The sequence below is a fragment of the Branchiostoma belcheri genome, unplaced genomic scaffold (genome assembly GCF_001625305.1).
Source record: "Branchiostoma belcheri isolate BF01 breed outbred unplaced genomic scaffold, Haploidv18h27 scaffold16, whole genome shotgun sequence".
Taxonomy (NCBI): Eukaryota; Metazoa; Chordata; class Leptocardii; order Amphioxiformes; family Branchiostomatidae; genus Branchiostoma; species Branchiostoma belcheri.
In genome coordinates, this window is record NW_017803046.1 from 1,414,736 (window position 1) to 1,426,597 (window position 11,862).

General features: G+C 42.5%; 2 protein-coding genes across 2 annotated transcripts in view; both read left to right on the plus strand.

Annotated features, from left to right (window-relative positions):
* LOC109465885 overlaps window positions 1-120 on the plus strand; it is a 2,414-nt gene extending 2,294 nt beyond the window's left edge. Inside the window, exon 4 of the mRNA XM_019763373.1 lies at window positions 109-120. Within this exon, the coding sequence (XP_019618932.1) occupies window positions 109-120 (12 nt within the window). The remainder of the gene's footprint in view (window positions 1-108) is intronic.
* Window positions 121-130: 10 nt separating this feature from the next.
* The window catches only part of LOC109466040 (DNA mismatch repair protein Msh3-like), a 13,623-nt gene continuing 1,891 nt past the window's right edge, over window positions 131-11,862 (plus strand). The window contains exons 1-19 of the mRNA XM_019763575.1: window positions 131-621; window positions 909-995; window positions 1,493-1,609; window positions 2,085-2,202; window positions 2,575-2,720; window positions 3,146-3,312; window positions 3,847-4,182; window positions 4,639-4,723; window positions 5,192-5,301; window positions 5,563-5,695; window positions 6,150-6,337; window positions 6,582-6,750; window positions 7,186-7,250; window positions 7,703-7,819; window positions 8,194-8,301; window positions 8,744-8,858; window positions 9,563-9,720; window positions 10,031-10,217; window positions 10,655-10,753. Coding sequence (XP_019619134.1) covers window positions 205-621; window positions 909-995; window positions 1,493-1,609; window positions 2,085-2,202; window positions 2,575-2,720; window positions 3,146-3,312; window positions 3,847-4,182; window positions 4,639-4,723; window positions 5,192-5,301; window positions 5,563-5,695; window positions 6,150-6,337; window positions 6,582-6,750; window positions 7,186-7,250; window positions 7,703-7,819; window positions 8,194-8,301; window positions 8,744-8,858; window positions 9,563-9,720; window positions 10,031-10,217; window positions 10,655-10,753 — 2,922 coding nt within the window. The 5' untranslated portion in view covers window positions 131-204. The remainder of the gene's footprint in view (window positions 622-908; window positions 996-1,492; window positions 1,610-2,084; window positions 2,203-2,574; window positions 2,721-3,145; window positions 3,313-3,846; window positions 4,183-4,638; window positions 4,724-5,191; window positions 5,302-5,562; window positions 5,696-6,149; window positions 6,338-6,581; window positions 6,751-7,185; window positions 7,251-7,702; window positions 7,820-8,193; window positions 8,302-8,743; window positions 8,859-9,562; window positions 9,721-10,030; window positions 10,218-10,654; window positions 10,754-11,862) is intronic.

Here is an 11,862-nt window from a genome sequence, read left to right on the forward strand (position 1 = left end):
ATTTCCTTTCGCTTCAAAACTAAATTATAATATCAGCGAAAACATCTGCGACTGTTTCCAACATTCTGTTGTTGCCACAAAAGATGACTACTTCCCTCAGTGAAATAGAAAAGATTTTGAATCGTGTGCCTTTCTACCTCCAAACAGATTATAGCATCCAGCATCAGAACAGTGGGAGCAGAGGAGGGGGAGACTGTGGAACCTATGGAGATAGTGAGAGAGGAGGGGGGCGAGGAGCAGGTACAGGGTATGGAACAACAAGAGGTACCTATGGAACAGGGTGAAAATGTGCTGGAAGAGCCCATGCAAGAGGACGTGGGGGAGAACATTGCTGAAGAAAGCCTGGCTGAGGCAGAAGAGGGGGCTCAACCAGAAGAGGAGGCAAAAGAAGAAAAGAAGAGGAAACCTACAAAGAGAGGGAAAAAGAAAGGCAAGAAAACAGAGAGCCAGAAGGAAGGGAAAAAGGACGAGGCCCTCTCCACTACGATCACCAAGTTAAGAAAGTCTCTAGGCAAGAGTCCCGAGAAGAAGAAGGAAGAAAAGAAAGAGGAGAAGGAGGAGGAGAAGAAATGGTGGGTGAAGGGGACAGGCTACAGGAAGATGACTCCTCTGGAACAGCAGGTTAGTATAGAGCATCATGTTGGTGTCCCTATTTACCATGTTGGTATCCCTACTTGCATTTTCTGGAGACTGGAGCTATTGCACTTAGTATTTTATTGGCAAGTTTGTAAGTATCCTCTAGCATTCTCTGCTTTGAGCTTTGAAGTCAATGTGGTTTTAGGTATGATTACCCCACACAAAAATGATCTATTAACCTGCAACAAACAGTTAATTTGCAACGAAACTACATGTACTAGTACCTGTACTTGGCTTCACCTTGATTGAATCCATGCTGTTGTATGATGCAGGTTGTGTACATCAAGTCTGAGTACCCAGATGCACTGTTGGTGGTGGAGTGTGGATATAAGTACAGGCTGTTTGGTGATGATGCTGTGGTAAGTTTTGTATGTCTCATGTTAGACAATAGTTGTGGTCGTCGGTGAAGGTTTGACATCCAGATAATAAGATATGCCAAAAAACAAAATAAGTTTTTTGTGATAGTCTTGTCTCTATAATTTGGTTTCTCTGTCCCAACTCTTATCATTATCGTAGTGCAAGAAAAAATCTGTTTATGGCATGTGCTTGTTATGCAACAATACATTACAACAATACAAGCAGAGTAACTTAATAGCTAAATATCGTTGTCTGATTCTTCTTAAAGTGTAACATGTACTAGTTTCACTCTGTGCCAGGTCACATACACACCTTAGATTGTTTCAGTCAAAGATACTAAATCATTTTAATACAAAAGAGTGGACTTCTATTTTAATTTCTTTTCTTTTTAAATGTAAGGTTAAGCTATAAAGCTTATAAAGCTATAAGACTGGTGGTTACATATGCTCTATATACTTAATATATATATAGTTGACATATTCATCTTCTGCCATTCCAGATTGCTGCAAAAGAGCTGGGTTTTGTCAGCTACATTGACCACAACTTTATGACATGCAGTTTCCCCAACCAGAGACTGTTTGTACACGTGAGGAGGCTGGTGGCCAAGGGACACAAGGTGGGATACTATTACATACATGTATCATAGAACATCAGTGACAGTAGAAGTCTCTTTGGCATACTTGACATTTTTCATCAGGCGTAATCAGGCCTTTTAAGTCTTTGTAATCTCTAGGCAGTCATCCAGAATCAATGTAATTCGTAGTATAGTAGCCATAACATGTAATTGGTCATTTTCATATGCATCGTAATGCAACATGAAAACGTAATCCATTAAGTACTCCATGATTTAACGTAATTCATAATCAGCTCTGAGAATTCAATGTAATTCGTAATCGGCGTTGAAAATTTTGCGTGATTCGTAAAAATAGAGCATTCTACTAGTACTAGGCATCCTGAGGGTGAAATTATTGTCTGACATGTCACTGCTGAATACTGGCACGGTCATCTAAATTTATAGCTATGGGAAGGAAGGATATCCTGTTTTATGTAGAGACAGTGTTTTATGTCATATTGGTGTACATTTTTGTCAGGTTGGAGTGGTGAAACAGACAGAGACTGCCGCTCTGAAGGCAGCCGGAGACAAACCAAGGGACCTGTTCACCCGAGAGCTGTCAGCACTCTACACCAAGTCTACCATGGTTGGAGAAGATATCCTTCAGTCTGCATCTTCCGTGTGGCTTCTATGTGGCTCACCGGCTTTATTGGTGTAGATAGGCACTGCCCTATACACCATATTATAGTATGGGAAGGACTTTAACTAACATCCTTCTGAAATCACTTTTACATTCATGGTAGCAAAATTTCACAGTCTGAGAAAAATGGACGCAGGTGCAGAAGAAAGGCAGCCAGCAAATTATTTGTTTGTGGTAATGATATATTTGCGGTACAGAAGTGACCACGAAAACTGTGAATATAAAAGTACTGCGAAAATACTGATAAAGTGATTTACTGTAGTTGTGATGCTGTATTGAGATATGATATTTTCACTTGAATGTTAGACTAGACCTTGACCAGTCCCACATGTGAACCCGATCTTGACTGCTATAGAGGGAGAGGCAGACATCGCTACAGTAGCAGCCCCCAGCACCTTCCTCATGGCTGTGTGTGAACTGCCGGTACAGGACGCCATCCTGGCCAACAGAGGGGCCATTCAGATTGGAATCATGGTCAGGCTTTAATTCCTCTTCTTGCTTTGTGTTAGACTTATGTCTAGCTCATTCTGAAGCTTCTCACTTCTGAAAAACCACAGAACCCTTACAAATTTGGTGCGAAACAGCTACTTTAGCAGGGAGGAGGTTACTATAAACAATTTTATTTAATGCTTAAATGATTGAGACATGAAATTATAATGATTTGAATTGTGTCATTTTGTTTCAGTTTGGTGTACGTCACAATGTCAGGAGGTATGACCTATGAATGTGGATACTAATCTGGACATACATCAGAGGATGATATATTTCTGCTCTGCCCTGTACAAATATTCAATGTTTATGGAGCATACATTTCATTTTGCCTTTTTGGCAATGCCTCACGGGCAATTCCATTTGGTACATTATTATGTACTTATAGTATTATACTGTTAACTCCACAGGCAGTGCAGCCTTCTACAGGAGAGATCATCTATGATGGGTTTGTGGACAACAAGGCCAGGAGTGAGCTGGCCACCAGGATCTCTCACATCCAGCCTGTAGAGCTGCTCATCCCACCCAAACTGTCAGATGAGACTGAGAGACTCATCGCAGACATTACTGCCAACAGGTACTGGAAATACTGACAAATTTTTTTGTTTTATGGTTGCATTTTTTCTCATCACACCATGTGGCGTCTGTGTGTTGTAGTGGATAGAGCATCCGACTGTCAAGCAAGGGGACCTAGGTTCAATCCCCAGGGTTGGACCCTGACTTGCACCCAGACGTTGTGCCCTTGGGAAAGGCACTTTACACATACTTTCCCCCCTCAGTTAGAGGGATCCAGTTGCATTTGAATAGATTTATGGAACTTTTATCATAATCCAGAATTGTGCAGTATTGCATCGGCATTTGGAGCAATGTGAAATCACTTTGGCACAGACAATACACTGAAGTTGTTGGTAACAAATAAGTGATACATTTTTGTAATTTTCTTTCGAGAGTCACTGACAATTTTTGCTGCCTGGGACAAGAAAAATGAAGTACATTTTGTACTAGTACCTGTAGGTTGCAGTTCCAACTACATATAACTGCCAGGTGTGCTGCTTAGGAATCACTTTTCATGTAGGTCATTCAACATGTCTGGTGTAATTTCGTCTTTCAGCCCCCGCGAGGATGACAGAATGCGTCTGGAGAGGATCGCGCACAAGGCGTTTAACTACCAGCATGCGGTGGACAGGGTCGTGGAGTTCTACGGCGAGAAAACCACTGAGGAGAGCAAACAAGAGAAGACGTCACCAAAACAGGAGTCGCCGCAGCAGGAGACGCCAAAGAAGGGCAAGAAGAAGGTGAAGAGTCCTGGGGACAGCTCGGAGGAGAAGGAGACTGTTCTGGCTCAGATCTTCCAGCTGAACTTCCCCCAGGCCGTGGTGTGCTGTCTGTCGGCGCTCATCATTTACCTGAAGGACTTTGGCCTGCAGAGGGCTCTACGTATCACCAAGTAAGGGCTTATAAGGGCAATATTCACCAGATTTCTTCCCCTCGTAGACTTGTATCCATCCTATTTTAGCTCCAGTTTGCTCCTCTGAAACTTTTAACCCATGTAGAATACTTTTATGAGTGTCATGGTCTCCTCTAGTGGCATGATAACAGGGCTTGAAACAGGTATTTAGAAATCTAAAAAGTATATGACATTGGAAATACTACAACTTCACAATACCACAATCAGAGGAGTGAACTGGTACCAGAACAGCCAAATCCATTCAGATCTAGTGATCTGCCCCTCCTTTGCTCAGAATGTACAATGTATACTCTACATTCACTGGCTGGCATACAATATCATGTTTGATTTATTCAAGTTAGAGAATCATCAAGACATTGCTACATCATGTATTGAGTATGATTCAGAAGACCTCACTGACAAAGTTACAAATGTTTTGTATTGTACATTTTTCAGGAACACCCAGCCCTTCCAGAAGGAGCTGGATCACATGATCCTCAACAGCACAACTCTCAAGAACCTGGAGATTTTTGCCAACCAGGTATGACAGAGTTAAATGAATCAGATACATGTATCTATTTTTAAAATAAAGAATAATATTATGTGAATGTGTGTTACATACACAACATACCTGATTCTGATTGCAACAGTAGCCTTATATGTCTTTTGGTAGTCCTTGATTGCTGTTTAAATGTAAGTAGTGATGACATACTGTAAATCACTTTATGTTTGCGGTTTTCGTGGTCAGTTCTGTACCACAAATTTACCATTACCGCAAACAAATAATTATCCGACTTCCTTTCTTCTGCACCTGATATGACCGTGAACATATAGTTCCACAAACCTGTCTGTTTTTCTCAGACTGCAAAATTTTGCTTAATACAATTTAAAAGTGATTTACAGTGACATTTTTGGCAACACATCAGGGGGAGCTAGCTTCTGACATTGATCAGTACAAGTCAATGTTTTTGTACCCTGCTAATTTCTGTTTTACCTGTTTCCCCTTCAGACTGATGGTAATGAACGTGGCAGTCTGTTCTGGGTTCTGAACCACACCAGGACCAAGTTTGGTGCCCGCACGCTCAAGACATGGCTGGGGAAACCTCTACTGAAGCTCAGGTATGGGCACTACATTCACATTAAGGCTTTGTATATGTACAGGAAATAACTGTTACAATGGGGAGGAGGGTAGAGCGCTCGCCTTTCATTTGGAAGGTCGTGAATTCGATCACCAGCTGAGTCATACCAAAGATTCTAAAAATGGTACATACTGCTTTCTCGGCTCAACACTCAGCTGATAACATTATTTTGGGAAGTCTGTACCGTTTCTGTGAATCCAGCCATGGGCATGCCACTGATAACTGCTGTCTAATGTTCCAGTGAGATCGAGCAGAGACAGGAGGCGGTGACAGAGATCACCCAGGACAGACTGGAGGTCCTGAGGAAGGCTGAAGTCATGCTGGGCAAACTGCCTGACCTGGAGAGGGGGCTGGCCTCCATCTATCACAAAAAGGTAGGAGGGCAACACAACATCTAGACATAATACCCTGGATGTCAACATGCAGCATTAGGTCTAGGCTGCTTCCTATGTCACTTCTCACAACTGTTGGGGAAAAAATGACCATAATCTGGATGGCATCTAGACTATAGTAACTGTTGATTTTGAAATGAAGTGTTCTTCATGCTTATCGAAGTCAAAGGGCCTTTAACATGTAGCCATAAGGCATAATAGCTGGGATGTCAACAGCATTAGGTCTGGGCTGCCTTCTAACTCACTGGATCGCATCTAGGCTATGGTCACTGTTGATTTTTAAGTTTTGGGCAACATTCTTAAAGTTCATGGTTTTCCAGGTCACCTCTCATCACACCACAAAGTACATGTTCTGTTTTCTAGTATGTTACTTCTGTTGGAAGTAGAAACTTACCTGTTTCATACACACAACTGAAACCCCATTATTTTTGCCCAGTGTTCCACGGCTGAGTTTTACAGTATTGTGAGCGCGCTGGACAAAGTGGCAGTGGAACTACACGGCTACCAGAGCATTGCAGACAACCAGCTCAAGTCTAACCTGCTGAAGACCATCCTGATCGAGGTGCCGGCCTTCCTGGACGGGACCGCAAAGTTCCTGTCCCTGGTCAAGGAGAAGGCTGCAAAGTAAGGAGTTAAACCTTCTTTCTGCTGAGGAAGCCACTTGGCGCTGAGGTTTTAGCTGCAAAGGGAAGGCCATGCTTGGGGGAAGCCACACCCCATACACGTAGAGAACACACCACACATATGAATGACACCATATCCTTACGATTAAGCCCCAATAATTATACAATTCAGCCCTTGGCTGCAAGGAGAGAGTAGCCGGTCCACCCTATAACAAATTGATCATTCTATTCTGTTGACTGTATAGGCTGGGTATGAAGAATGACCTGTTTGAGGATTGGAGTCAGTTCCCTGCCGTCATGAAGACTAAAGAGGAGATAGATGTGGTGACGGCCGCTCTGCGTGACCACCGGAGGGAGATCCGCCTCACGCTGAAGAACCCATCACAGGACTACGTCATGGTGGGAGGGGTGGAGGTCAGTACGGACAGAAACATGATTATACGCAACAGAGGCTAGTTGTTTACATCAAGTATATGATGTGTACTACTGCACGTTTGTCTAATTGCAACTCACAATGTGTAAAGATGAGTAATACTCAACCAAAAATATTCACCAGTGCCAATATTTTTGTAGTCTATATCTTTCCATGGGACTGCCGTAACATCGGCAACTGACAGAATTCCTTTGGTTTTGAAACAGAACTGTTAAGTGCATTCATGTACGTGTACCAACCTGATGAAACTATTCGCAGATGATGTCAAAATGATTGTATGCTTGTAGAACAATGTATCTACTTTTATTTCTACATAAAAGACACCAGTCTACACAAAAGACTACAGTTTACACTTAAGATTTTCCAATGATGATGTGAGAGATTTTTCTGAGTTTTCTGTCATGCCTCGTTCACAGTTTCTTGTGGAAGTCAGGAACAATCTCCTGGAGCTGGTCCCACAAGACTGGACCAAAGTCAGCGCGTGAGTTGTTTTATTTTGTTTCAGGAGTCTTTCACTAAAATATCATTTCTGTTAATGCATTGCATGATGTTTCCTGGACATGTACATCATTATAACTTTTGGAACAAAATTTATGCATGTTTCCAAGTTTGTGTGTATTCTATTGCTGAGGTCACAATCTATGAATTTGTTTTTTTTTTAAGTTGATTGGCAGCAGTTCATGTTTCTAAAGAGTGTACTTGGTACATGTATGATACTGAATGTTCCAGATTCTTCTGAAGTGTTCTCATCTTATTTTGTGACTTTAGAAGTTCAGATCACCATTTAAAAGATAATGTTCTGTGCTTGTGTATGCATGCTTGTTTGTGAACTGTTCTTTTGACCTAGTGATTTTAGATTTGAAACTGAAGTGTAACAACCGTGATACTGTGTGTAGAAATGACTGTCTCTGTTTATTTGTTTGTGCCCTTCAGTACGAAGACTGCCACCCGGTTCCACACCCCAGTAGCCCGGGAGATGTACGCCATGTTACAGAGGCTGAGAGAACAACTCACTCTGGACTGTCAGCAAGCCTGGCTCAACTTTGTCGAGTAAGTTAGGACTACAGACACTCAGACACTACATTCCTCACGTTACTGCTTACTGCTTTGTGTAACTGGTGTTAAAACTGAGGCATGGAAGTTCATCATAAGTAATCATGTGTATGGGCATTGAATTCAGCAGAATCTTTGATTTGAGATCCTCGCTGAGATATTGAAAGTTCAAAGAAATATGATTGAATTTTTATTCTGTTCCTGTCATCAATTACAGATCTTTGTACATGTACTTGTACGCACTATGTAGCCCTTACATGTAGTTATGACTGTGGATTGTATGTCCAAACTGTTGACATGAATATTGTGTTTCTGCAACAGAATAAAATCTCCTGTGCAGATAACATTGTTGCTCCCCTCCCTCCCCACAGTACCTTCTGTGAAAACTACTACCAGTACAAGAAGGCTGTGGACCACCTGGCAACTCTGGACTGCCTCTTCTCCCTGGCCAATGTGGCTAAACAAGATGGATACTGCAGGTATGGGCACAGACAGATCTCATTATAATAAGTATGATGAATAAAATAGTGGAATATTTAGTTACAGTAACTGTAGGATTTAGATACTTGAAGATATGGTAATGTAAGGTAGAAGGGGGCTTAAAAATTATCCGTTCATAATATTTGGTGTAAAATAGTTTTTGTTCTATAGTTACAAAATTCTCATCTTGATGTGTTTGCCTTTGTAGAGAAAGAACAGATTAGAACATACTCTGAAATCAATCCTGACTGAAAAAAACTAAAAGTTCTCATTGTTTTCATCAGTGTCATTAGTCCAACTTAGAAGATGTTGAAAACGATTTTGCAAAACAGACAATAACCATGTTGTTACTTCAACCTGCCCATCATTGAACAAGTCTTTATTTTTATAATAGTCAGATTGACCTGGACATCAACATTAAACTGATTGTTTTGATTTCAGGCCGTTTTTCATTGATGGTGGAACCCTGATCCACATCCAGAATGGCCGCCACCCCGTCATTGATGTGTTACTGGACGAGCAGGAGCAGTTTGTGCCCAACTCCACTCAGATGGACGTAAGAATAACTTCTCTGGTGTTCCCTTGTACATGTACACATCACTGTGGTGTGTTCTTACATCTACATGATATTAGATGGTGCAGTGCCATCGATTATTTGTTACTATGTACTAGTATATATGTTTTAAGACTTTGGGCACTGTTAGCATCAAACCTCTGCATGTACAAGAACCTAATACACTAAACCAAGAACAGTTGGTGTGACCTGGTGTGCATGGCTAAATATGCAAGCTGTAGCAAGGTCACATTGCACTTTCTGGCTATTGTGTTTCGCCTCAGTAAGCTGCTTTTTCATTCTATCACATTGTCACATTAAGAGATAGTGAATGATGCATATTAACACTACAATGATTATTGCTGTATCGTGGGGAACAACAATTGAGAGGGACCTTCAAACAGTAAATCAGTAAATCTGAACTGGGAGGGTGTAGAGGGACTGGCCTTGAACTTGGAACCCTCTTTCAGAAGACACAGGAGCCCCTAATGACATGATACTGTCAATCTGTTAATGCTAAAGTGATCAAATGTTTTTAGACAGCTGTTCATACTGTAAACTACAACACAATTCAGGATGCACTCCTGCAATGTTGTTCTTAGTAAATAAAGTTTTGAAAGTTTCTGAAACTAAGTCTAACTCTAAGATTGTCAGTATCATGCCATAGCAGAAATGATAACCATTGTTGTCTGTTAATTTTTGGCCAGGGTGATGGGAAGAGATGCATGGTGATCTCTGGTCCCAACATGGGAGGCAAGTCCTCCTACATCCGGCAGGTGGCGCTCATTGTGATCATGGCCCAGGTGGGCTGCTACGTTCCCGCTGAGTCTGCCTCACTGGGCATTGTGGACGCTGTCATGTCAAGGTATATATGGCCAAGGGTTCAAATAAAATTTTACAGTGAAATACACTGGAAAAGCAGAAATATGTACATTGTATATGGAAAATCTACATCATACCAAAATCCTCTCCTAAAATCCTATGACATTGAATACTGGGGTAATATGCATATGCTGCAGCTGTGGTGCCAATTGTGATCATGTGCACTGCACCATCATGGGAACAGGCCAAACTCAATGCGCTCACAAACATCATCCATAAAAATTACTTGGTGTAGTCTACATGTAAGGGATAGTCCAGAGAAATTTCTTAGTAAAGGCTTGTTGTCCCTGCAGGATGGGAGCGAGTGACGACATCGCGCACGGCCGCAGCACCTTCATGGTGGAGCTGCAGGAGGCTGCAGAGATCCTGAACCACGCCACGTCGCGCTCCCTGGTCATCCTGGACGAGCTGGGCCGCGGCACCAGCACTCACGACGGCGTTGCCATCGCCTACGCTACCCTGCAGCATCTCGTCACAGAGGTGGGTGTTCTAACTGTGAGACTTTCTCTCAAAACCATCATCTAACAAGAATGAAGGGACTCTTTTTACACAACCAAGTGTTTTATTCAGCAGGCATTTTGGGTGACCGTCTGTCACCTTCCTCAGGGCAATTCTGACTGGTTGACATTACACAGCGCAGGTGATGCTGCAATAAATGCGTTCCCAAACCCAAAAATATTTACATATCTACACAGTTACAGGGAACAGCATCAACAATGCGGTCCCAAATGCTTGCAAAAGATTGGGATATTCTGAGTCTTGAGAGAAAGCAATTTTTTTCGCCATTTGGATAGAATGGTCAACTTTTGTTCGCAGTTGGTTTCTGATATCTTCAAATTGTGAATTATACACTATAAAGTCTTGAATTATGTGCATGTACGTGAAGGTTTGACCTGTAGTTTTTCTTGTGTTTTTAGGTGAAGAGTCTAACCCTGTTTGTGACCCACTTCCCACCCCTGGGTGAGCTGGAGGCTCTATACCCAGAGTCCATGTGTAACTACCACATGGCCTTCCTGGTCATCAACCAGGGACAAGGTAAGCATAACTCCTACTCACTCACTCACTATCCTGGTTTAGATTATTCTGCTGCCGGTTTCCCTGTCCCAGGGGTGGGCAGCAGACGGCTGTTCTGGACACCTCGCCTCCAGCTGGCTCTGTCCTGTGGGTCTGTGCTAGACAGACCACACTCCTTAATATCCCTCTGGAGACACTCCACCCAGGTTTTTCTCGGCCTGCCGCGGCCTCTGCTGCCTGGCAACTTGAAGTCCACGATGGTGTTGATGCAGCCAATGGCACGCTTAACGTGCCCGTACCATCGGAGGCGGCGTGACTGCACAACAGACTTGATGTCTTCCAGGCCAAGCTTAGCAAGCAAGGTTGCAGAAGGTGTCATGTCCTGAGGTTTAACACCACAGATCCATCTGACCATGGATCTGTCATTGCGGCGCAACCGTTGGAGTTCTGGAGCAGTAGGGGCCCATGTCTCACTCCCATGCAGCATGGCTGATCGTACACAGGAGCTGAACACCTTGCCACGGGTTTTGAGGGAAAGGTGCCTGGAGGTTAGGATCGGCAGCAGCTTGTGTCATATTGCCCCATTAAAAACCAAAAATCTTCAATATGCTCCTGTCATGCTTTACTCAGATATCAGTGTACGTCGGAAAATTCATATCCAGATTGGTACAAAAACGACAGTGTAGAAAAGTGTTTATAGTCAAATTTAAGCTTTGAATGGATTGTCATTATTCTGAGATGCAACTGTCTGCACCCTCTGATTTAAGTAGTTGAGGTTACATACACTCGAACATTGGAAATAAATTGAAGTGATAAGGGAAATTGATTTGACTACAGTATATGTTGTTGTGTATTGTGTGTAACAATAGTAACAATGCTGTCACTTGAAAATCTGTGGCTATGAAATGCTTTAAACTAAACCCTTCACATACCTTCAATTTTCATAAACAGACTTTATTCAATTCCAGAAATGATAAGTGATCAACCAGAAGGTAGCAAGACTGAGGCAAACAGACCCAAGGCCCCTCTACCTGAGGTGGTGACGATTCCTGTACCAGCTGGTGCCCTCCACTGGCAGCTCACAGTTACGGTCTCAACGTGGCACAGCTGG